At 42.2% G+C, this 23,031-nt stretch overlaps 1 protein-coding gene across 12 annotated transcripts in view; it reads right to left on the reverse strand.

The window, feature by feature from the left end:
- Window positions 1-23,031, reverse strand: part of CALD1 (caldesmon 1) — a 207,728-nt gene that overhangs the window by 60,778 nt on the left and 123,919 nt on the right. For 7 of the 12 annotated variants that reach the window (XR_004268248.1, XR_004268247.1, XR_004268245.1 and 4 more), the window contains one exon: window positions 21,581-21,800. The exons of the other annotated variants lie outside the window; for them this stretch is intronic. Coding sequence is in view for 3 of the 7 variants with exons in the window: in XM_032275935.1 (XP_032131826.1) it covers window positions 21,581-21,800 (220 nt within the window). In the remaining 4 variants the exon portion in view is untranslated. The remainder of the gene's footprint in view (window positions 1-21,580; window positions 21,801-23,031) is intronic. 12 annotated transcript variants of the gene reach the window in all.

The following is a 23,031-nucleotide window of genomic DNA, read 5'->3' on the forward strand; positions in this document are numbered from 1 at the left end:
GTTTAAACTAGATAAGGTTGATGGCTGGTAAATCCATTTACCTAGTCAGTTACAAGAAAATTGCCTTAAGTCACAGAATGCTGAAAAGACAAGGCCAAGCAAAGACTCCACTGTTCTCCCCTCTGAGGGCGCAGGGAACTCATGCTCCGTTTTTCCAGGGCACTATATTTTTATGATGCTCTCAGGACCAGTCACATGGGGTCAGAAACCAAGGGAAAGTGCTGGTGCCAGAAAGCATAATGAAGTAAAGCTTTCCTTTTCTTTTAATTTCATTTTATACTCTCTTGCCCTCTTTGATTATGCTTTTCCTTAAGAGGCTCTTTCCTCCTCTCCATTTTTACCAAGAACCGACTTATCTGTCCCTCAAGGCCAGTTCAAATGCTACACGCTTCCAACATGGAAGTCAACTAGAAGGAGCCCTTTAATGCCTCTGAAATCTCTGTGGTTCTTCTAGTTATTTATCACATATTGCTCTATTGCTGCTATTTGTATATTATCTCCAATATTATGGTGTGTGTTTCTTGAAAGCAAGAATCATGTTTTATACATTTTTAGCACTCTTCTCAAAGTGCCTTGCATAAAGCAGGTATTTAATAAGTACTTTTAGTAATTGCAGTCAAGAAAGGCACATGGCATTAAAATACAAAGCTAACCTATAGAGAATAAGAGTGAACTGCCTAAGCTCATATGGATTCATCTAAATCAGAACATGGAAAGGCCAAATACTCCAAGACTTAAAAGTTTTAGTGTCAAAAACAGAACAACAGTGCTTTCTCAAAAGGCAGATCAATGTAATGTGACTCCAATCCATGTGTGGGGAAAGGCTGACAATTCTAGGCTAGGCTCATGAGTATTTACTGAAAAAAAAGTATTTAAAGTTATTACAGCTTTATCTTTTCTCGGTAACAGAGGCGGGAGAAGGTCATCACCAAAACCAAAGTGTGTGCACACACACAGAGCACATATACACGTGATCAGAAGCCTTGTGAGTGGCTTTAAAAGCAGACACTTCATACTGGCTCATGAATATGAACCAGGAATACCTGGCTGTGCCTGCTGCCATGTTGCTATGGGCTGCAGGGCTCACCCTCAGACCGTGGTTCCAGAAGGTGAAGCCTGATCATTCACCGAACTGAGGAAAAAAAAAAAAAAAAAAGTGACCTCATAGATTTCAATTTAATCATTACGACAAAACTATATTAAACCAATTGAGGAATGACAGTGACAGCCTAAAAGCTAGGTTTGGAGAAAGGAGAATTTTTAGAATAAAAATGCAGGAGATAGAACCCCCAACACTTTGCACTTCCTTCAATTCCTTCCTGCCAGTACAGGTATTGATCGACTTAAGACCGATGCAACTTACAACCATTCGACTTTAGGACCACAATCGCTAGCCACGACTGCTCTGCTGTAGATTTTTGGAAACACTACAACATTTTGATGTGTATCAAGAATATTGCTACCGCCTGGGAGGCTGTGACGACAAAGTGCATGAATGGCATTTGGAAAAACAGTGTTAAGCGCTATGTTAATGATTTTGACGGATTTGACAGTGAACATGAACTTGAAACGATTTGGGGAAAAAATAGTAAAACTCGCTAAAGACCTTTCTCTGGGGTGTGAAATGGAAGATGTCGAAGAGTCGCTAGACAAAGAATCCGGAGAACTTACAAATGAAGAGCTAATCGAACTGGAAGAAGAAAGAGTGGCGGAAGAAGAAAGAAGAGAAGCAGAGAAAGAAGAAGAGTAGCCAGAAAGAAAGTTCACCACTAAGGGATTATCAGACGGTTTATCTTTACTGAATAAACTTCTTATACATTTTGAAGCAATGGACCCAAACATTGAACGATTTGCAAGGATTGAACGGATGGCGCACGATGTGTTTCGTCCATATCGTGAAATTTATGAAGAAAAAAAAAAACATACAATTCAGACAAAGCTCACCGGTAACCCCAACTGCTGCCTCAGATGACGACATCAACGATCCGCAGCCAAGCACCAGTGGCCAATAAAATGTTTCGTACATGTTTATATATTTTAATACGTTTTGCAATTGGGAAAATGTTTCCTATGGTATTTCTTACACCTGTATTTTGTATTTTTGTATGCATCGGTATTTTGTAATTTTGTATGTTTTGCAAATATTAAACCAGTTGTACTGGTAATGCAGTGTTTTACTTAAACCTGATGAATGTAAAAATAAGAAACAAAATGGTGTAGAGATGATACAAATGGCATAAAATGAACAAAGAAAATTATGATATATAACAATAATGAAAGAAAATTATGATAAAATATGACTTAAAGATTTTTATAACATCATTTCACAGTACTGTACATATAGCCTACTCAACTTATGACCAAATCGTGTTACGACCGGTCTGTCGGAACCAGTCGTGGTCGTAAGTCGAGCATTAGCTGTAGTTGGAGGCAATTACTAGCCACAAACTTTCTGGCCAGTGTTTCTTAGGCAGGTTCTTGGTGCATTTTGCTCATTGGTCCAGAATGCAAATGTTTTAATACATTTCTTTGCTTCTCATTCCTATGCTACTTTCTCTGGAGATGGCATTATGTTGCAACTATATACAGAAAACCGCCTTGAGTTCAGAGCTGGAAAATGGATGATTTACTTGTTAAGAAGACCAAATGATTATGGACAGGAAAAGTATTTGACTTTTGAACCTAGTCAATAATCAGGCGCTAAAGTCAAACAGAGTCAACCGGTGTTTTCCAGTGAGATTGTGGACTGTGGCCTGCTTCAAGAGCGTGTGTGTGTGTGTGTGTGTGTGTGTGTGTACACATGTGTGCATTTGGATCAGCCTTTTTTATTGTCATGTGATTGGCCTTGGCTTGGCTGATGAATAGAGCAGTTCTGTATTTTCCTGCAACTCCAGCACATGCCTTTTTACCTCCATAACTCCTCCTGCACCATCTTCCCTTGCAAATTTCTTTTATTCTTTCTCTTTTCACTATCAAGCTTAGTTTTAGTTTTGGCCTTTTGCAATGTCTGTAGAAAGCAAAAAGAACTCAGTACAGCTAGGTAAACTGAGCATGTTTGATTTAGCCAGTGCTTTGGAAATAAAACTGGTTCTGAAACTCAATGGAGAAGTCATTAAGATAGCCCAAAATAGTTAATGCCACTGTATCATGGGCTGCCTTGTCAGTTTACATTCAATTCCAGAGTTAGGTTTATCAGTTAGTTTAACCTACTTGGTAGTTGATCAAAAATCATCTTGGGATGGATCTCCATGGGGCTAGTGAAGTGATTTTTAGTTCCATACATCTTAACCACTTGCCCAGATGATTAAAAAAATCAAAAGAACAGTTCAGTTTAATTATTAAATACATTGGAACACTATGTTGACTATATTCAATATTTTTGATCCCGGTATTAGTAGGCACAGCTCCAAAATGACATTGTATTATAGGCTTGTGCTCTCTAAGCTGACCTTTGAGACACACTGTCCGACATCCCTTTAAGCTCTCAATCTTACTCGATCCCACAGAGAACTCTGACACTATTGACTGCATCTTTCTTTTTGAGATTCTCTGTTTTTATTTATTTTGTAGTTTCTTTTGTACCTTTTACTGGGTTTCTTCCTCAACTCCTTCTTTCTCCTATCCAACATACTCCCCCTGGATAATCTCATCTATGTCTACAACTTAGTTGTCAATTTTAAGGCTAGGATTCTCTATATTCCCAGCTCAGTCGGCACTCCTGAATTTCATTTTTTTTTTTTTTTGAGGTGGAATTTTGCTCTTGTTGCCCATGCTGGAGTGCAATGGCATGATCTGGGCTCACTGCAACCTCCACCTCCCTGGTTCAAGCAATTCTCCTGCCTCAGCCTCCCAAGTAGCTGGGATTACAGGCTCCTGCCACCATGCCCAGTGAATTTTGTATTTTTAGTTGAGGTGGGGTTTCACCATGTTGGCCAGGCTGGTCTCAAACTCCCAACCTCAGGTGATCCACCTGTCTCAGCCTCCCAAAGTGCTGGGATTACAGGCGTGAGCCACCACACCCAGCCTTTGCACTCCTGAATTTCTAAATGGCCTTTCTCCCTTGGTAATGAAATATCCAGTAAGGAAGCTGAGAGTAATTTTAGACACCTGATTAATCCACAATTCTTTCAAAATTCAAAACTTCTCTCCATGCTGATACTGCACTTCCATATGCTCTTACTTTTGAAAATTGATAATTTGAAAAAGAAAATTTGATTTCTTGGTCATATCATCCTATCCTTGCTACAGCAATTTCACAATTCTGGAAAGTGAAGTTGGCTTAATATTATAAGAAAAAGTAAAATAAGAGGCATTTATTAACTAAATTAAATATCAAGGGATGAATAACTTGCAGGGACACAGAGAAACTATAAAAAATATCACCTCATTTGGGAGGCCGAGGCAAGTGGATCACGAGGTCAAGAGATCAAGACTATCCTGGCCAACATGGTGAAACCCCGTCTCTACTAAAATACAAAAAAATTAGTCAGGCATGGTGGTACGCGCCTGTGGTCCCAGCTAGTCGGGAGGCTGAGGCAGAAGAATCGGTTGAACCCAGGAGGCGGAGGTTGCAGTGAGCCGAGATTGCGCCACTGCACTCCAGCCTGGTGACAGAGCAAGACTCCATCTCAAAAAAAAAAAAAAATGATAATAATAATCGCCTCATTACTTATGACTTTGAAATGGATACCATTTTCAACACTTAGCAATTTCACTCCTTACATGCATGGAAAATAAAGTTTAAACAATACTCATGTGTCTAGAAGTTGATTTTGGTTGAAAGCACAATTCTCTACTGTTGAGTGTTAAACAGCCGAACCAAATCTACCAACCTGAGAGGAAACCTGTCTAACTTGTTTCATAAATATATTGTATTTTCTTGAGAGGTTTCAAAATGTCAGGAAGAAAAACTGCCTGGCCCTTTAGGGGGCCAGATGATCCAATAGAGGATGCATTCAGAGCAGCGGTTGCTTCTCAAGGTCCTCAACCTTGACTGCATATTAGAATCACCTGGCGGAGCGCCTAAGACTCTTGATGCCCAGGCCATGCCCCAAACCAATTAAACCTAATCCTGCTCTAGGTCTGATCCAGGCATCAGAACTTTTTAAAGCTCCCCAAGTGATTCCAGCCTGCAGTTCATGTGAGAAACACGGATGCATAATGAGTGACCCAGGAACACTGCGGACCAGATACAGTTAAGTTAAAAGGCACTGTCGAGTCATTCAGAAAACAGAGTGGAGAGAGGAGTCACAGGCAAGCATTTAGTGATCAGATGGGAAATAGATGAGCAACTCATCACTTTGATCCTAAATGCCAGGCTCTTTTCCTTTCTTTTATTATTTTTAAATTGGAGAATATAAATATGTACAAGCAAAAGTCGGTGCTACTTAATATTGTTGCATAGATAAATGTTTAAAACTTATTAAACATTTGGGCTGGGCGTGATGGCTCACGCCTGTAATCCCAGCACTTTGGGAGGCCAAGGTGGGCAGATCATGAGATCAGGAGTTCAAGACCAGCCTGGCCAACACAGTGAAACCCCCATCTCTACTAAAAATACGAAGATTAGCTGGGCATGGTGGCGTGTGCCTGTAATGCCAGCTACTCGGGAGGCTGAGGCAGGAGAATTGCTTGAACCTGGGAGGGGGAGATTGCAGAGAGCCGAGATGGCGCCATTGCACTCCAGCTTGGGCAACAAAGTGAGACTTTGTCTCAAACTAAACTAAAATAAACATTATTAAACATTTCTTAAATATACCTAATGGTATATTCCTTATTCTCTCCATGACTAAATTTGATTAAGTCCAATATCACCTTCCTCGCCTGGTGACCAAGAGGATTTTAACCTATAACCTCAACCTCTTTTAATGAAAACATCATAAAACCCCAAATTCCTATCTTTTTTCAACATAGATAATTGTGTCAGCATGATATTCCTAAGGCTGTTAGAGATCTGTGAAAAAACAATTCCTAGCCGTCTGTTCTACAGAATTCAAACTGAAAAAAAGAGAAGAAAACCTAGGTCTGGAGCCAGCCAAACCAATGAGATACCTGCCAAACCACACCTTATCCTCTTCAATCAGCAAAAATATCATCCACCGCCTGACTTCCCTTCCCTCACCAATAGGCGTTTGTTCATTCCCTTATTAGGACAGTGGCAGCGACCAGAGAGACTGCTCGTGTCTCAGGGCCCACGAGTGGCTCCCACAACATGTGCAGTTCATCAAAAATGAAAAGGCGGGGGGAATGGAAAAATGAAATCCTCACTGTAGGGAGGAGAATCCATTTGGGGTAGGCCACAATTAGGGTTTGGAAAACAATTTTTTTTAAAGGCCAAACCAAAAAAACACAATCCTAATATTTTTTGTAAATGCATTTTTAGGAAGAATATGTTTGAAACTTAGAAATGCCATCAAGGAAATTTTATTTGCATGCTTCCAGGGAGTATAATATAAAATATGGAAGTATCTAGTCTTGCCTTTAAGAAGGGCTGGGCTTGGCTGGTCTGTTCCAGTTATAGGACCTGGGACAGACACCTGAACACAGAGTTGTTATGTGCTCTTTTTTTTCTTTAACCTGGAGCAAAATAAAAGCTCTGTCCTCCCTTCTCTCATTCTGTGTCTCCTCTGTTTACAGGGCTACTTTCTCCACTATCCTCTGATCTTAATTCTTACCCTTCTTCTTTTTCTCACAAGGTACCAACCGATAGTTAAACCAGGTTTTTTTTTTCTATGATGTTAGTGCAACTTCCAAGTCAAAATGAGACATCTCCCTGTTATGATCTGTGTCAGCAAGGCTGTCTTGCTAATCCTATCCTGTTTAGTGGTAAGCTGTTTTCAGAGCCAACTCATGAACTCAGATCCATCCAAGCAAAAACAGATGGCAACTTTTTACAAAACACTTTTACAAAGCACTTTTATCACTTTCTACAAAACACTTTCATGCGATCTAATTTGATCTTCATAGTTATAGTGTTTGAGAGATGGGCACTATTGTTTCTATTTCATAGTTGAGGAAATTGGCTCAGAGGGGTTAGGTGACTTGTATTCAGAACTAGGACATCCCAACAGTTTTGGGCTTTTCTGACTGGTGGGGTTCTCTACTTTCTCCAAATGTCACAGTCCTGCTCAAATAAGGAGCTCTGAAGCCTACTAGAGAGATTTTAAGTCCTCAGCTTCCCCTAGGGAGCCCTAAACAAAGGGTCTCAGGGCTGCTAAGAGACTATAGGAGACCCCAGGAATCACCTCACCCTTCTGGATTCGAGCTGCTGCTAGCGAGGAATACCTAATTTGCTCAATTTTACTCCTTGTGGAAGTTCTACGTTTATCATTTGTAAAGCTAAAAACTAAAAATCATAGCCACTGTCTATTTAAGAATGAACAGTAACATTGATAATTTAATAAAGAGTAATGCACAGGTCCAGCCCATCTGACTTTAAATGAATGAGTCAAGCAAACAAATTGTTTTCAAGGATGGTGAAGCTTACTTAACAGTAATAATTTGTGTTGTGCAGTAGTTATAAGGTACCAGGCAGATGCATCTCATTTCATCCTTACAACAACAGTGAATAGGTATGATTGCTCTTGTTTACAATCTAGATAAGCAAACCTGGCACAGAGAAGTCAAATCACTTACACAAGATTATACACACAGCATTGTAGCCATCACTGGCCAACCCCAAAGTCTGAGCTCTTCACACGACAACAAAGCCCCTTCATTTCTTTCCAGGTCTCAGCTCTCTGGCTTTGACTGAGCAGGGGTTAGAAGTCTAAGATATAGAGAAGTCCAAAAATTAAGATATAGAGAAGGCATGTGATATTAATAACAATGGTTTTAGAGGACTGGCTAGATATATGGAAGTCCATGTCTCCAGCTGGGGAAAGAGGTGTACTCATGACCTTTTTTTCCTATCTATCTATCTATCTATCTGTTTAATTTTTGAGATGGAGTCTCGCTCTGCCGCCCAGGCTGGAGTGCAGTGGCATGATCTTGGCTCACTGCAACCTCCGCCTCCCGAGTTCAAGAGAGTCCTGCCTCAACCTCCCCAGTAGCTGGGATTACAGGTGTGTGCCACCACGCCCGGCTAATTTTTTGTATTTTTAGTAGAGATGGGGTTTCACCATGTTAGCCAGGATGGTCTCAATCTCCTGACCTGGTGATCCATCTGCCTTCGTCTCCCAAAGTGCTGGGATTATAGGCAGGAGCCACCGTACCCGGCCTGACCTATTTTTAGGGCCTGTAGGGCAATATTTAGAGCACTGGGCTGATTATTTAGGGGAAAGAGTCATAGAACTCAAAGTATCTTCCTAGATCCTTCCTCTTCAGCCCTCCAGGCCTGCTCCTCCAGGAGGAGACGTTTGCTCTTCAAGCGGGATATGATGTAATAATACAGCTGCTGCCAGATTCACCCACTCAAAGACCAGAGGTTAGAGCTCTGAAAACACAGGGAATAGCCTCCATTATGTGCTAAGCCTGAGACAGCAGGGAAACCACCAGGAGCCAAAGCCAGGCACCAGTCTCACACACACCCAAGCAGGGAGGAGGTCAGCAAGTGAGTGAACCCCTCTGGCCTCATTTTCCTCATCTGTAAATGGAGGTAATACATTATTCATTAACTGACTGGTGGTGTAAGGATTAAATGAACTAATATTTGGAGTTGTAAGGATTAAATGAATTAATATTTGTATGGTACTTAGCACAGTGCTTGGCATATAGTTAATACTACATGAATGTTCACCATTTTTATAATTCTATCATCATCATCATCATCAACACGATGGAAATTTAATCTGTGTTGACGGGTCTTGCAGAGCATGTTCTTGTTTCCAAACAAGAAGCGGGGAACTGGGCAGAAAAGATTTTTAAAACTTAAGGATCTTAGATGGCTTTTCATTGATGATAGTAACACCACACAAGGCTGAGAAGGGCAGAATAAATGTAAGGGAAAATTCTTATCTCCTCTTTGCGTTTCCTTGTTCCTCCCTGCTGATTACTTTTCTCTTTCTTTTTTGGGGAGTGTACAAGGAGAACTTTGGCTAAATATGTTCAATAAATGGAATGCCTTTCATCTCTTATTTTCTCTCTTTCTTAATCCAGGTCATTTTTCACTAAAACATACTTGTAAATTTATCAGAGAGCTTTATCTTCCCATGCCAGAAAAGGCTTGTGTCCTAGTGGAAGAGGATAATCCCCTTTTCTGTTCTTCTTTGGCGCTGGTTTAATACCCAGCCTTCACGGAGAATTGATGGATCAGAGCTCGATGCAGGGAGACTGGTTAGCTTTCTGAGAAGTGAATGCTTCCTGATCACCAAGAGGCAAAAACTCCCTAGCCCCAAAGGTTTTAGACAGGTTTTTTACCTGTCAGGGAAGAACCCAGCTGTCCTCCCTACTCCAATAAACTTCAGCCAGCTGGCATTTTATTTATTAATTTATATTACTTTTATTTTGAGACACCATCTTACTGTGCTACCCAGGCCAGAGTACAGTGGTGAGAACACTGAGATCCCAGCTCAAATGATCCTCCCGCCTCAGCCTCTTGAGTAACTGGGACTTTAGATGTGTGCCACCATGCCCAGTTAATTTTTGTAGAGATGAGGTTTCATCATGTTGCCCAGGATAGTTTCAAACTCCTGGGCTCAAGCAATCCTCCCGCCTCGACCTCTCAAAGTGTTGGGATTACAGGTGTGAGCCAGCATGCCTGGCCAGTTGGCATTTTAAATGTACTTAATAATTATTATCCCACTTATTGCTTTTATTTATTTATTTATTTATTTTGAGATGGAGTCTTGCTCTGTAGCCCAGGCTGGAATGCAATGGCACAATCTTGGCTCACTGCGACCTCTGCCTCCTGAGTTCAAGGGATTCTCCTGGCTTAGCCTCCTGAATAGCTGGGATTACAGGCATGTATCACCACGCCTGGCTAATTTTTGTATTTTTAGTAGAGACGAGGTTTTGCCATGTTGGCCAGGCTGGTCTTGAACTCCTGACCTCAGGTGATTTGCCCACCTCAGCCTCCCAAAATGCTGAGATTACAGGCGTGAGCTGCCACACCTGGCCTATCCTACTTAATGCTTATGAATTAAACTATGAAACTGCATGTTAAAGTTTTAAAATCTTTCCATATTTGTCACGCATTCAGTTGCATCCTCCAAAAAATGATATGTGGACGACCTAACCCCCAGCACCCCAGAATATGACCTTATTTGGAAACAGGGACTTGACCGAGGTAAGTGAGTAAAGATGAAGTCATCAGGGTGGGTTCTAATCCAATGTGACTGATGTCCTTATCAAAAGGGGAAAATTTGGCTTCAGACACAGAGACAGACCTGCACAGAGGGCAGACGCTAAGAGACAATCTTGGCCACGTGAAGGCAGAGATTGGAGTAACATATCCACAAGCCAAGAAATCCCAAAGTTTACTGCCAAGCCACCAGAAGTGAGCACAGAGGCATGGAACAGATTTCTCCTCACGGCTCTCAGAAGGAAGCAACCTTGCTTGTGATTTACTTTTTTCTAAAGATTTTATTTTTGTAGAGGAGTTTTACAATCATGGCACAATTGAGAGGAAGATACAGAGATGTCCCATATATTCCCTGTCTCACAAATGCATAGCCTCTCCCATTATAAACGTCCCCCACCAGTGTAGTTCCTTACAACCGATGAACCTGCACTGACATATCAGTGTTACCCAGAGTCCATGGTTGACGCTGGGTGGTACTGAGAGTGGACATAGGGTTCACTCCTGTCATAGTTGACATTAGGGTTCACTCTTGCCATTGTACATTCTTTGCCCTGGACAAATTTAGTGTCATACCAAGTATTTTCACTGCCCTAAAAACCCTCTGTGCTCGGGCTGGACACAGTGGCTCACGCCTGTAATCCCAGCACTTTGGGAGGCCAAGGCGGGTGGATCACAAGGTCAAGAGATCAAGACCATCCTGGTCCACATGGTGAAACCACATCTCTACTAAAAGTACAAAAAATTAGCTGGGCATGATGGCGCGTGCCTGTAATCCCAGCTACTCAGGAGACTGAGGCAGGAGAATTGCCTGAACCCAGGAGGCGGAGGTTGCGGTGAGCCGAGATCGCGCCATTGCACTCCCCCCTGGGAAAAAAGAACAAAACTCCCTCCAAAAAAAAAAAAAAAAAAAAAAAAAAATCCTCTGTGCTCTGCCTATTCATCCCTCCCTTCTTGCCCTAGCGCCTGGAAACCACTGATCTTTTTACTGTCTCCATAGTTTTGTCTTTTTCAGAATGTCACAGAGTTGGAAACCTACAGCTTGCAGCCTTTTCCGACTGGCTTCTTTCACTTAGTAATACGCACTTACGTTTCCTCCATGGCTTTTCATGGCTTCATAGCGCATTTGTTTTTTGTTCTGAGTAATACTCTATTGTTTGGGTACACCACAGTTTATTTATCCACTCATTCACTGAAGTCATTTATCCATTCACCTACTGAAGGACAACCAGACTGCTCTTTCAAGCCACCGAGTAAGTGATACTTTGTTAAGGTAGCCCCAGGAAAGGAATGCTGAACTCAGTTTAAGGACTGAAGGATTCTACTTTGCTAATAATCATATTTCAACAATTTCTAGCACCTGGTACTGTTTATTTAGGTTAGTGGTTCATTACATTCAAGCAGCAGCCCACCTGACTGTTTAAGATGCCTTCTGCTATAGGTTGTAAATTTATTCTACTGGATGTTCCATTTTTCCCTTTGCTGTGTTCCTTTTTTCCTCTGGTATATGGGAATCTTGGAAGATTTCCCGTGTAGTTCTGAGGTGGGCTCATGAAACCTAAGCCTTCCTAGGCTCCCAGGAGTAGCTGGATCAACAGAGCCACTCCATTCCCAGGGAGTAAGGGGTGGTTTACATGGTATCCCTCCCAGCTCCAAAACCTTCAGATTTGGGAGAAACAGACTCATAATACTTCCCTGGATCACACTGAATGCTTCATTAATGTCAGACGTTTGAAATTTATACCGGAAAGTTGAAAAAGTATTCCCCATGGAGTTTACATAGACTGGGATGGCTCAGTCTGTGATGCAAGGCTGTTTCCTCTGGGGTGAATTGACATACACATACTTCCTGATTGCTCCTCACTCAGTGGAGTTAAAAGGAAAGTCCCTGCCTCAGCTTGGATCTAGGGAAATTTTGCTCTTTTGTGACAATAAAATATTCACTTAGAAAGTTAACCAATATCACAAAACCATTTTTCACAATAGGCCTCTCTAGGTTGCAAGAAATTTGCCCAATGTGTGGAGACCTCAGCTAATTTTAGACTGTAGAGGTAATGGCCAGACTCATTGCATTTAATCTAGAAGTATGTACACTCAGATGGGTTGAATTGTATCCACCACCTCCAAAAATATGTTGGAGTCTTAACCCCCAGTCCCTCAGGATGTGACCTGATTTGGAAATAGAGTATTTGCAGATGTAATCAAGTTGAGGCCATTCGGATGAGCTCTAATCCAGTGTGGCTGGTGCCCTTTGGACATGAACACAGACACACACACACAGGGAGGCCTCTGTGAAGAGACATAGGGAGAATGCTGTATGAAATTAACGCGGCCACAAGCCAAGGAACATCTGGGGCTACCAGACGCTACAGGAGGCAAGGAGGGCTCCTTCCCTACAGGTTTCAGAGCATGGCCCTGCTGACGCCCTGATTCCAGACTTCTAGCCTCCACAACTGTGAGACATTAAGTGTCTGCTGTTCTAAGCCACTTTGCTCATAGTACTCTGTTGTGGAACAAGCAAAGCAGCCGTCAGAAACAAATACAACTCATCACGGTCACTCATGCTTTTGTGATTACCCAGAAGCACCCACAGGTTCATCTCCTACACACTGAGATCATGGCAGTAACTACTGTTAAACACCTACGTTCCCCCCATTCCTACCCCTTGAGCACTGAGTAAGCACCAGGCACTGTGCTAACCACTTTACATATATCTTCCTTTTTCTTGTAGATCAATCAACTGAGAAACTCAGAGAGATTCAGTAACAGGCTCAAGGACACATAGTTAACGAAATGACGGGACTAGGATTTGGATTCAAGCTTATCTGGATTTTGAAGTCAACAGTCTTAATTTATCTCTCCTCACCTGTGCAGAATACTGCAAGATTGGTGGCATCTGCTGGCAAACAAACACCTATCTGTTCCTGCCTCCCTCGTGGCACTGAATCTGGTTTAAGCCCACCAGAAAAAGTAGTAATTCTATATTTTGCCAAAAAAAAAAATTCTATTTTTAGCAAGTTTCCTTTAACATCAGAGTTAGCCAATGTATACTGGTTCAAATTCTCATTTTAAATAGTAAGTCAATGAGATAACTAAATCTGAAATAAAGAGCTCTAATTTTCCTGAAAGCAGAATAATGTTTTAATAAATGCATGCCAATCACAAATTAAATTCTGTTGATTTCACCCTGGCATCTATCAGTCTGTTGGCCGAAGATATCATGCCATTTCTCTTCGGGGGTCTTTGGGGAGGGGAGTGCCCAGAGAGAAAGGGAAAGGATGGAAATTTTATTTTTCCCTCTGTTACTTACAAAGTAAAAGGTAGAGTGATTTGGAGAACTGAGTTTTAGAAAAGGTGAATGACGACATTCCTTGTAAAGATCAGCAAACAGGCTGGGTGTGGTGACTCATGTCTGTAATCTCTACACTTCGGGAGCCCCAGGCAGGAGTATCTCTTGAGTTCAAGAGTTCGAGACCAGGCTGGGCAGCACGGTGAGACCTCGTCTCTACAAAAAATTTTAAAAATTAACTAGGAGTGGTGGCACGCACCTTTAGTCCTAACTACTCAGGAGACTGAGGTAGGAAGATTGCTTGAGCCCAGGAGGTTGAGGCTGCAGTGAGCCAAGATAGTGCCACTGCACTCTAGCCTGAGAGACAGAGTAAGATCCTGTCTCAAAACAAAAACAAAAAAGAAAGATCAACAAACAGACATGGAAAGATAGAGAAAAGACACGAAGAGCTAATGCGGCAGGCAGAGCTAGCCTGTTAGAGGCATAGGTCTAGGATGGGTTAGGTCCCTGAATAGGAATTCAGCAGGCCTTGAAAGAAGCATTCTGGCTGGGTGCGGTGGCTCATGCCTGTAATCCCAGAACTTTGTGAGGCCCAGGAGGGTGGATCACCTGAGGTCAGGTATTCGAGACCAGCCTGGGCAACATGGCGAAACCCCGTCTCTACTAAAAATGCAAAATTAGCCAGGTGTGGTAGCGGATGCCTGTAATCCCAGCTACTTGGGAGGCTGAGGCAGGGGAATCACATGAACCTGAGAGGCAGAGGTTGCACTGAGCCGGGATTGTGCCATTGCACTCCAGCATGGACAAGAGCGAAACTCTGTCTCAAAAAAAAAAAAAAAAAAAAGCATTCATGCTAACCAATGTCTGTGTGAGATGAGGTTTTAGTTACAAAAGGAAAAGTGAAAGATAAATGAGGAAAGTATCATATTTGATCTAAAAGTTTATTGTTTTAAACCCTTCTTGATAAAATTATCTCTTTTAGTGGTTAGATTTACTGTTAGTTGCTTTTAATAAAAAGTGTTCTTAAAAACAGTAGAAATTAGTGTTTATAAATCTACTGGGTTAGAGCAGATAATATCAGGCAAAGCACACTCCTTTACAAATTGGCTCATGACTTAAAAACCCAATGACCACCTAGTTGCTTCCTTGATTTTAAAATCAGAAAAATGGCCAGATTCAGTAGCTTGCACCTATAATCCCAGCACTTTGGGAGGCTGAGATTGGCAGATCACCTGAGGTCAGGAGTTCGAGACCAGCCTGGTCAACATGGCAAAACTCCGTCTCTACAAAAATACAAAAATCACGCTTACAATCCCAGCTACTCTGCAGGCTGAGGAAGGAGAAGCACTTGAACCCACGAGGTGGAGTTTGCAGTGAGCCAAGATCAGTCCACTGCACTCCAGCCTTGGGGATAGAGACTCCATCTCAAAAAATAAAAATAAAAAATAAAACCAGAAAAAAGTATTTAAGGGCAGAGGGACCAGGATAACTTGGCTGAGCTTCTTCAATTCAAACCTAGTTATAATATCACAAACAAATGTCACCCTGAGGTTTCCATTTATGAAGTTGCAGCTTATTATAGCCTTGTTCAAGAATTCTTTCCCAGATCTACAAAGAACAAATGGTCCCTCAAGGTTATTCCCCTGATATTAAATTTTAATTGCAAAAATAAGACTGTTTAATAACAACTTGTCTTGGCTTTGTACTTAATATTTTTCTGCACACTTTCATGCAATTATACTGGATGCTCTTGCTCACCCTGTGAATTATGCAGAGCAGGCATTAGCATCTCCACTTTATAGCTGTGGTGCAGCAAGTTGAAGCGACTTGCTTCAGATCGCCGTGCTGATTACTGAAGGAGTTAGACCAGAATCCAGACCCTCTGACTCCCATCCAAAAAATCTTTTCTTAAACCTCCAGGCTGGCCAGGCATGTTGGCGGGTGCCTATAATCCCAGCTACTTGGGAGGCTGAGGCAGGAGAATTGCTTGAACCTGAGAGGCAGAGGTTGCAGTGAGCCAAGACAGTGCCATTGCACTCCAGCCTGGATGACAAGAGTGAAACTCCATCTCAAAAAAAAAAAAAAAACTTTGGGGAGGCTTAGTACTTTTGGGAGGCTGAGGTGGGAAGAATGCTTGAGCCCAGGAGTTTGAGACCAGCATGGGCAACAAAGTGGGACCCCCATCTCTACCAAAAAATACAAAAAATTATCAAGGCATGGTGGCACACGCCTGTAGCCCCAGGAGGTTGAGGCAGGAGGATCGCTTGAGCCCAGAGGTTGAGGCTGCAGTGAGCCAGGGTTGTGCCATCACACTCCAGCCTGAGTGACCAGAGACCTTCTCTCAAAAAAACTACATTAAATAAATTTAAAAAAAAAAAAAGAAAGAAAAAAAAAAACAACCTCCATGCTGACCCCCATAGCCAGCAGCCTGGGTTGTCACCAGCCAGCGTAGCTTCTTAAGCTGCCTTGAAGGCGGGGACCAGAGATGCCAAAGTCATGTGATATGTTCAGTGGTTTTTGAACTTTCATTTGTGACCCATCTACAGCTTTTGAAATCTATTTGGTGGGTGACCAGCACTTTAAAATGAAATAGAATCGAATAGAAAATAGCAGAGGACATTGTACACAGCAACAGTGAGTACTGTTTCATGTAATTTTTGTTTCAAATATATATATATATATATATACATACATACATTGTATATAGGTACTGGGGCTACAAAATAAAATGCATTTATTTCACAAGGTCACAGGAAATAAAATGAAGATTGAGGACACTGAGGTAGATAATGCTAAGCTGGGTGAGAGGTCAGAAGACGACAGGACCCTTGAGGCCAGAGCCTAGGTGCCTTGTCCTTTTTTATGTTCTTAATGCTCAGTCAGCACAGCAGTATTTACTAGCATGGGAAACCCTCAATGAGTATTTGCTGAATGAATGACTGGAAATGAATGAGGTTTACAGATTTTCTAAAGACTCCTCTTAAAAATTTAATTAGGCTTGGAAATAGATCCAGGCAGCACTACATTTATGAAGAGCACGTTTCCAAGACATTCTTTGTAAATTACCTTTTGAAACTTTGACATCAGGACACGTGGTAGTTGGAATCTCAGACCAGCCTATAACCACCAACCACCATTTTTTTTTTTTTTTTTTTTGAGACAGAGTCTCACTCTGTCAACAGGCTGGAGTGCAGTGGCATGATCTCAGCTCACCGTAACCTCCACCTCCCAAGTTCAAGCGATTCTCCTGCCACAGCCTCCCAAGTAGCTGGGACTACATGCACGCACCACCATGCCTGGCTATTTTTGTATTTTTAGTAGAGACTGGGCTTCACCATGTTGGCCAGGATGGTCTTGATCCCTTGACCTTGTGTTCTGCCCGCTGTGGCCTCCCAAAGTTCAGGGATTACAGGTATAAGCCACCATGCCCAGCCAACCACCTTTTTAAATCCAAGGTACATCTGAAGCTGGTATGGAGAACTGAAGCCGTGTTTCTATAGGGAAGCAGACCCTCACGGGTTCAGTTAGAAATGCCACGGTAAGTTCGCCTTCAGAGAACAGAGGACCTCTTCCCCATTTCTCATTCCTCTTGCCACTGTGAGGCTTGTCTCTATAAAGTGATTTTGATGGGCTGAGAGGAATGTGAGAAGCAGCGTCGGCAGGGCTCATTTCAAGGACCGATAGGTCAAAGGTAAGGAGAGGGAAAAACACAGATAGCAATGCAAGTAACATCAACAGATTTGAAAGGCTTGTGGCCACCAGGTATTGAATCAGTGTGAAGGTCAAGACCACCTCCGTAATCACCACTGCTCGTGCAGTGCAGCAATATCATGTGCAGAGTACCCAACACGTGCAAAGCACAATGACCGATTTCTCTGCCATTCTTTTTTATTTTTCATCTATAAACAGCAGTAGCAATTTTATCCATAACCAGATAAGGGGTCCAGATCATTTAAAATCTTTCATTGAACAAAAATTAAGCAACATTGGTCAGTTTGGCCTACAAACCAATAGTCACAAAATGTAAATGCCCATTACTTTGTAAGAGAGAAGGCCTGTCTCACCAGATTGTTGATTTTTACTTTGAACATAATTCTAACAAATGGGAACCCTGTTATTCTTGGCAACAGCAGAATAGGGAGCAGGACCAGTAGAAGCAGATGCATTAATAGGTACTGGAGGAGATTTAAAAGCATCAATAAGTAGATGGAAGGCATCATATAATAACTGGACCCATTTTTGGATGGGAGTCTTATCCCCTGAGGTATCACACTATTTTACAGCATGATTAAAAAACTATGTTCATGAGGAAAACTCCTAGCAATTCGAGAATGTTTAAATGTATTGTAATATCTGTTTTAATGAAGGCAGAGTTTTTCACTGAATACATACATATAAATGTATGTGTGTGTGTGCATATATATATATATATATATATATATATATATATATAAAACTTACACAGAATTTAGCATCCTGGATAATTATAATGCTACATTTCCTGATAACATTGAATAAACCAGGCATTCCTAAACTTTTGACAAATCTCAATATTCTTGTGTTCATTTCCTTTGTCACTTCTGCAGAATATTTAAAAATGATGGCAAACATTTATTTCCCAGCACTGTTTTGGAATCAGTTCCCTGAGAAAACAGTGGGATGAACTAAATAATTTCCTATGTTTCCTTGACTCCATGATTTTACAATTTATATACCCTTCCATGTTTGTTAGAAAATGTAACTCAAAAATAAAACTTGTAACTTTCATCTGCTAAATATATAAAAGCACACTTCTCTGTAAGCAAAATAACTTTGTGGACTAAAACAAATATTTACAGGAAACTCCAAATCTTGTTGCAAGTAAAATTCCTTAGGCTTTGGGAAAATGATAGAAGTAGCAGTGAAAATATTAAGCTGCAAGTCACAGAAGCGCTCAGTGATCCTGGTAGAACCAAATATACCTTGAAATCAAAATAACTGAACAACTATTCACACCTGCTCCTGAAAATAACATGGCCCTTGTGTCGGTCTTCGCAGTCAGGAATTTTAACATGCCTCATTAAAAAAATCACAGCCAATCTTGCTCCACAGGTGACGAAACAGAGATACATTATCTGATGGCAATGCAAAGGAACTTAGAATTCATTTTGTTGGGCACCTATTTTAGCATTTAACCTAGTCGTCTTGCAAAGCAAAAGGAGTGCAGGCTTTGTATGTTCAAATGACTCAGATGAAAAACGTAAACTCAGGTGAACTGAGTTTGATTTAGTCAATAATAGGAAACTTAAAGAATATTTCTGGAGCATGAGCCCTGTTCTGGATGCTGAAGATTCAAAGATTCAAAATCGTTCTGCTTCAAGTGAATTACCATTGATTGGGAGGGAAGAGAGCTATGTTCAACACTAACTTTAGTACTGAGAAAGGAAATTAAGTTTTGGGACCCCCGAACGCATTTAGACTAAGGGAAAAGTCAAGATGGGAAGTGGGCCACTCAAACCTGCCTCCCCCTTGTAGTTCCTAAATACAACCAACCACTACAAGATGAAAAGCTACAAAAGTCTCCCCCATATTTTGCCCACAAAGAATCACCATGGCAATGCAGACTGGTAGCTTATCTTTACAGGTGCAGTCACCCCAGCCCACCAGACACAAACGCATATCTGATTATTACCCTACCCCATGTTCTGTGTTATGGGATGTAAAATGCAGATTCCCTACATTTTTTCCTCTGCCCCTTTTTATGTTATCTTATCTAAAAAATGCAGATTCACTTACATGAAAACTGTGTACTTCTCAATATCCTACCCTTTCCCCTTTAAATCTGGAGCCCTCAAAATCACCTTCAGATAAAAGCATGTCTCCCAGGTGCATCCTTAATTTTGGCAAATAAACCTCCTAAAATGATTGAGACTTGCCTCATCATTTTCCTCAATTGATGGTACAAAGCTAACAGAAGAAGGTTGGGCAAACGTTATCAGAGTGAGAGAAGGGAGGAGTGAGGAAGGCTTACAGAGGATGGGAGCATTTGATCAGGGCCTTGCAGGACAGGGAGGTGGTCAGAAACAGAGGAGAAAAAGAGTGTTCCCTGTGTAGGGAACAGAATGAGTCAGGGGAGAGTGGTGGCTTGTACATGCTGAGTTTGGGGCACTGTGAGTGATCTTATTTCACTGGATCAGGTACTCCTGTACTTTTTACAAATACCAACATCCCTGCATGCATTTCTTTTGTTATTTCTGCAGAATCTGATAAAATTATTCCTATCATTTATTTATTTTCCTGCAAAGTTTTTAGCATTCTCCCTGGTGGAAGTCAGAATGGGAAGAAATACTGAAGGCATATTGTGGAGAACTTTTAATGCTGTAATATGGAGACAGTGGACTTTATCTTCAAGGATGCTGTAGGGGGTTGGATCAGAAAGGGGAGACAGACAGAGGCCGAGGACCAGATGGCAGGCAATGACAACCATCCCAGTGAGAGGCAATAGCTGTTGAAATCCAGGAAATGGCAGAGTAAACAGAGAAGAGAGACACAGAGAAAGCAGACTGATAGAACCTCAGGCATGAAGGAGTGGAAACAAGGGTCAGGACCATGAGGTGAGTGAGGGGGAGAGAGAGACAGAGAGAGAGAGAAAGTGAGAGAGAGAGAGAGAGAGAGAGAGAGAACGAGAGCACTAGGCAGACTGGGCTCTTTTCTTAGCATTCCACGCTCTATGGCTGATCAGCTGTCTGACCCTGGGCAAGCCCTTCCTGTGCCTCAGTTTTCCTCACCTGAAATGAAGGCTTTCAATGAGATCAGTGGTTTCAAAGCTGTCCCATGGAGACCTAGGATTCCAAGGAAGTTGTGATGAAGAGGATGGGGAGGTGGGGTAGAAGAGGGTTGAAGCGTGGGGTAGAATCGTGCTGTGGGCTATGGCTGGAGAGTGGAACGAGGATGAGGAGCTCCAGACCTCAAACCTTCCCTTTAACCAGAACATCTCCTTCACATAACAGTATTCCCTTTAAGATTAAACTTGATTTTTTAAAAAAGTTTGATAAGCCCTGGACTATACAGGTAACCTCTAAAGTCCCTTTGAGCTCTCCCACGTGAATAATCACACTTACAGAAACTAGTTATCCAAGAGATCTGCTAATGTAATGGACATGGGTCTTGTTTTCAGGACTCTGATGAGTTCCTCTGTTTATTTGATTAACTGTTGCACAAACGCTGGAACAACTGGAACAACAATTGTCATGCTGAATCGGTGCCAAAACTCTCAAAAATGGAAAAGATTTACTGAAAGGCCATTTGGTGTTCTTACTCTTGTGCGGTACCTTTTCCCAAGACCCAGTACGCTTTTCAAACCTCATAAACACCAGTGTGAAAATGGCCCTCTGCATGAGAGTACAAAGACATGGCTTTGCTACCAACTGTTGTCTGCTTTGGGGTAAGTTGAGTTACCCCTCTGGGTTCTGTTTCCCTGCCTGTTGAAGGAGAGCATTGCACCAGAGTCTAAAGGCCTCCCTCCCGGCTTAAACATTCCAGCATTTCATGATCCTAAACCCTTAGAGCCCGTTATCTGAACAATTCCTTGATCAGTAGCATATGCTCTGAATCTTGTTCTGTCTCAGTCAGATGGTCAGTATATCGAGGGCTTTGGCTGTTTACTTTAAGGATTGGGCAATGTGTGGTTTAGCCGAAATCTCTGAGTCCTGCAAACGGATCATTCTGAAGGGAGGGCTAAGGTCTAAATTAACAGCAGACCTTTAGAAACACAATGCTTTGTGGATTGCTATTTGACACGGAGAAACCTGTGCCCAGGTATAAACCCCTGGCAAATGGTCCACAAACCACCATTAAAATGGAAACGAGAAAAACCAGTGAATCAGAACAACCATGAAGTGGAGACCGGAAAGTTTCAGACAGGTCTGAAACTCACACACTCACTGCATTCCTTTCCTGCCTGCTGTCTCCTCCTCTCCCCTCCCACTCCCACATTTTTTTTTTAAACAACAATTCGTTTGTTTAAAAAAAATAGAAAATAAAGGAAAAACCAAAGAAGCGAAATGAGGACTCACTGGGAGAGCGCGGCCAGGCTGCGTCTTCCATGCGATCCGGATCCACCCAGCATGTCCGCAGCTGGGAAGGGGCTGCGGGGCAGAGAGGTACAGAGACCTGGCCGGGCCGGGCGGTCAGGGCGTGGGCCGGGCCTGCGGACGGGCCATGTGATCTGTGGCTGAAATGCACGGTGCAGGATGCTCCCGTGTTCTCCCTTTGTGTTAACACGTTGGTCTGTCCCTGTGACGAAAGTCTGGGCTTGTCCTCAGCCAAATCTACTCCTCCCCACCCGATCCCTCCTCACAGGATCATCAGAGAGCTGATTGTTATTTTTTACTGTAATCTCTCTAATAGAAGCCCATCATGTTTGGCGATTAAAGAACACCGATTGCTTCAAGAGTTCCAGAAATGTTATTGCTGGGTAGTCAGGGCCAGGATCCCCAGTAGCTTTCCTGATGAAGACTTTATATGCTTAATTACAAATATATTTTCCAAGGTAAGTAACTAGTCAAAGGAAAAAGAGACTGATGCATTTGCTCAGCCTTTTGGCAAATAGTTGATTATGGTATTACATGCATATACAACCTAATTCTGACAAGATCAACAGAAATCAGCCCACCAAAAAGTTCATCCGGGTGCAGTTCTCAGGCTCTCATTCTGAGCTCTGTTCTCAATTAGCATTGGCGTAGGTGGCTTCCAAAGCAAACAGTTCCCACTGAGAAATCAAATCTGAGAAACTCCTCTTATCCCTTTTATCCAGGGAAGGAGGCATGACATAAAAATGCAAACCAAATGCAAAGGGATGAAGAGAGACGGCTCTGCTCAGTGATGGGCTGGATGGTTCAGTCTGTTTGGTGCTCACATCTCTCCAAGAAATGTGGGCAAGAGCCCTCCTGAAAACATGTTGAAACAGCAGGCCCCGTCTGCACCCATGGTACTCTGCCGGTGATCTCATCAGCCAAGCTGGGCAATGGAGCCTGGTCAGCAGTGGCTTGGAAAGCAGTCAAATCCCAGTCCTGAGGAGGGGGTGGTGCTGATTTTGTCTGGAGATGACACTCCGTTTCAGCATGACTTATGAATACGGTTCTTCATCTCTAATGAGCAATAAACAGATTGGTGCTTGGGTACCAAGCTGCTTGTGGGACTGGCTTTTTATCAAGTGAGAACAACTCCGATCTCCACAATGTAGGGTTAAGATTATTCTCTTGGAAAATGGCAGGAAAAGCAGTCAGTTTCACACATTGAGAGCCCTTTCACGGAATGAAAGAGATCTTTGAGATCTGTGGCTCTATGTCATATGCAGACAAGGACACCAAAGCACAGAGCATTTAGATGCCCAGTGTCATGGAGCTGAACTGCATCTGCTACTCTGTGTTCAACTTAAAGTTTAATTGGGTTAGGTTAAATGCTGTCTTCACTTTAGCTAAAACATTTGGTTGTTTTCTTGCTCAAATACTATGAGGACATCAAA

This window comes from Sapajus apella, unplaced genomic scaffold (assembly GCF_009761245.1).
Source record: "Sapajus apella isolate SASKATOON/1434 unplaced genomic scaffold, GSC_monkey_1.0 scaffold7, whole genome shotgun sequence".
NCBI classification, from domain to species: Eukaryota; Metazoa; Chordata; class Mammalia; order Primates; family Cebidae; genus Sapajus; species Sapajus apella.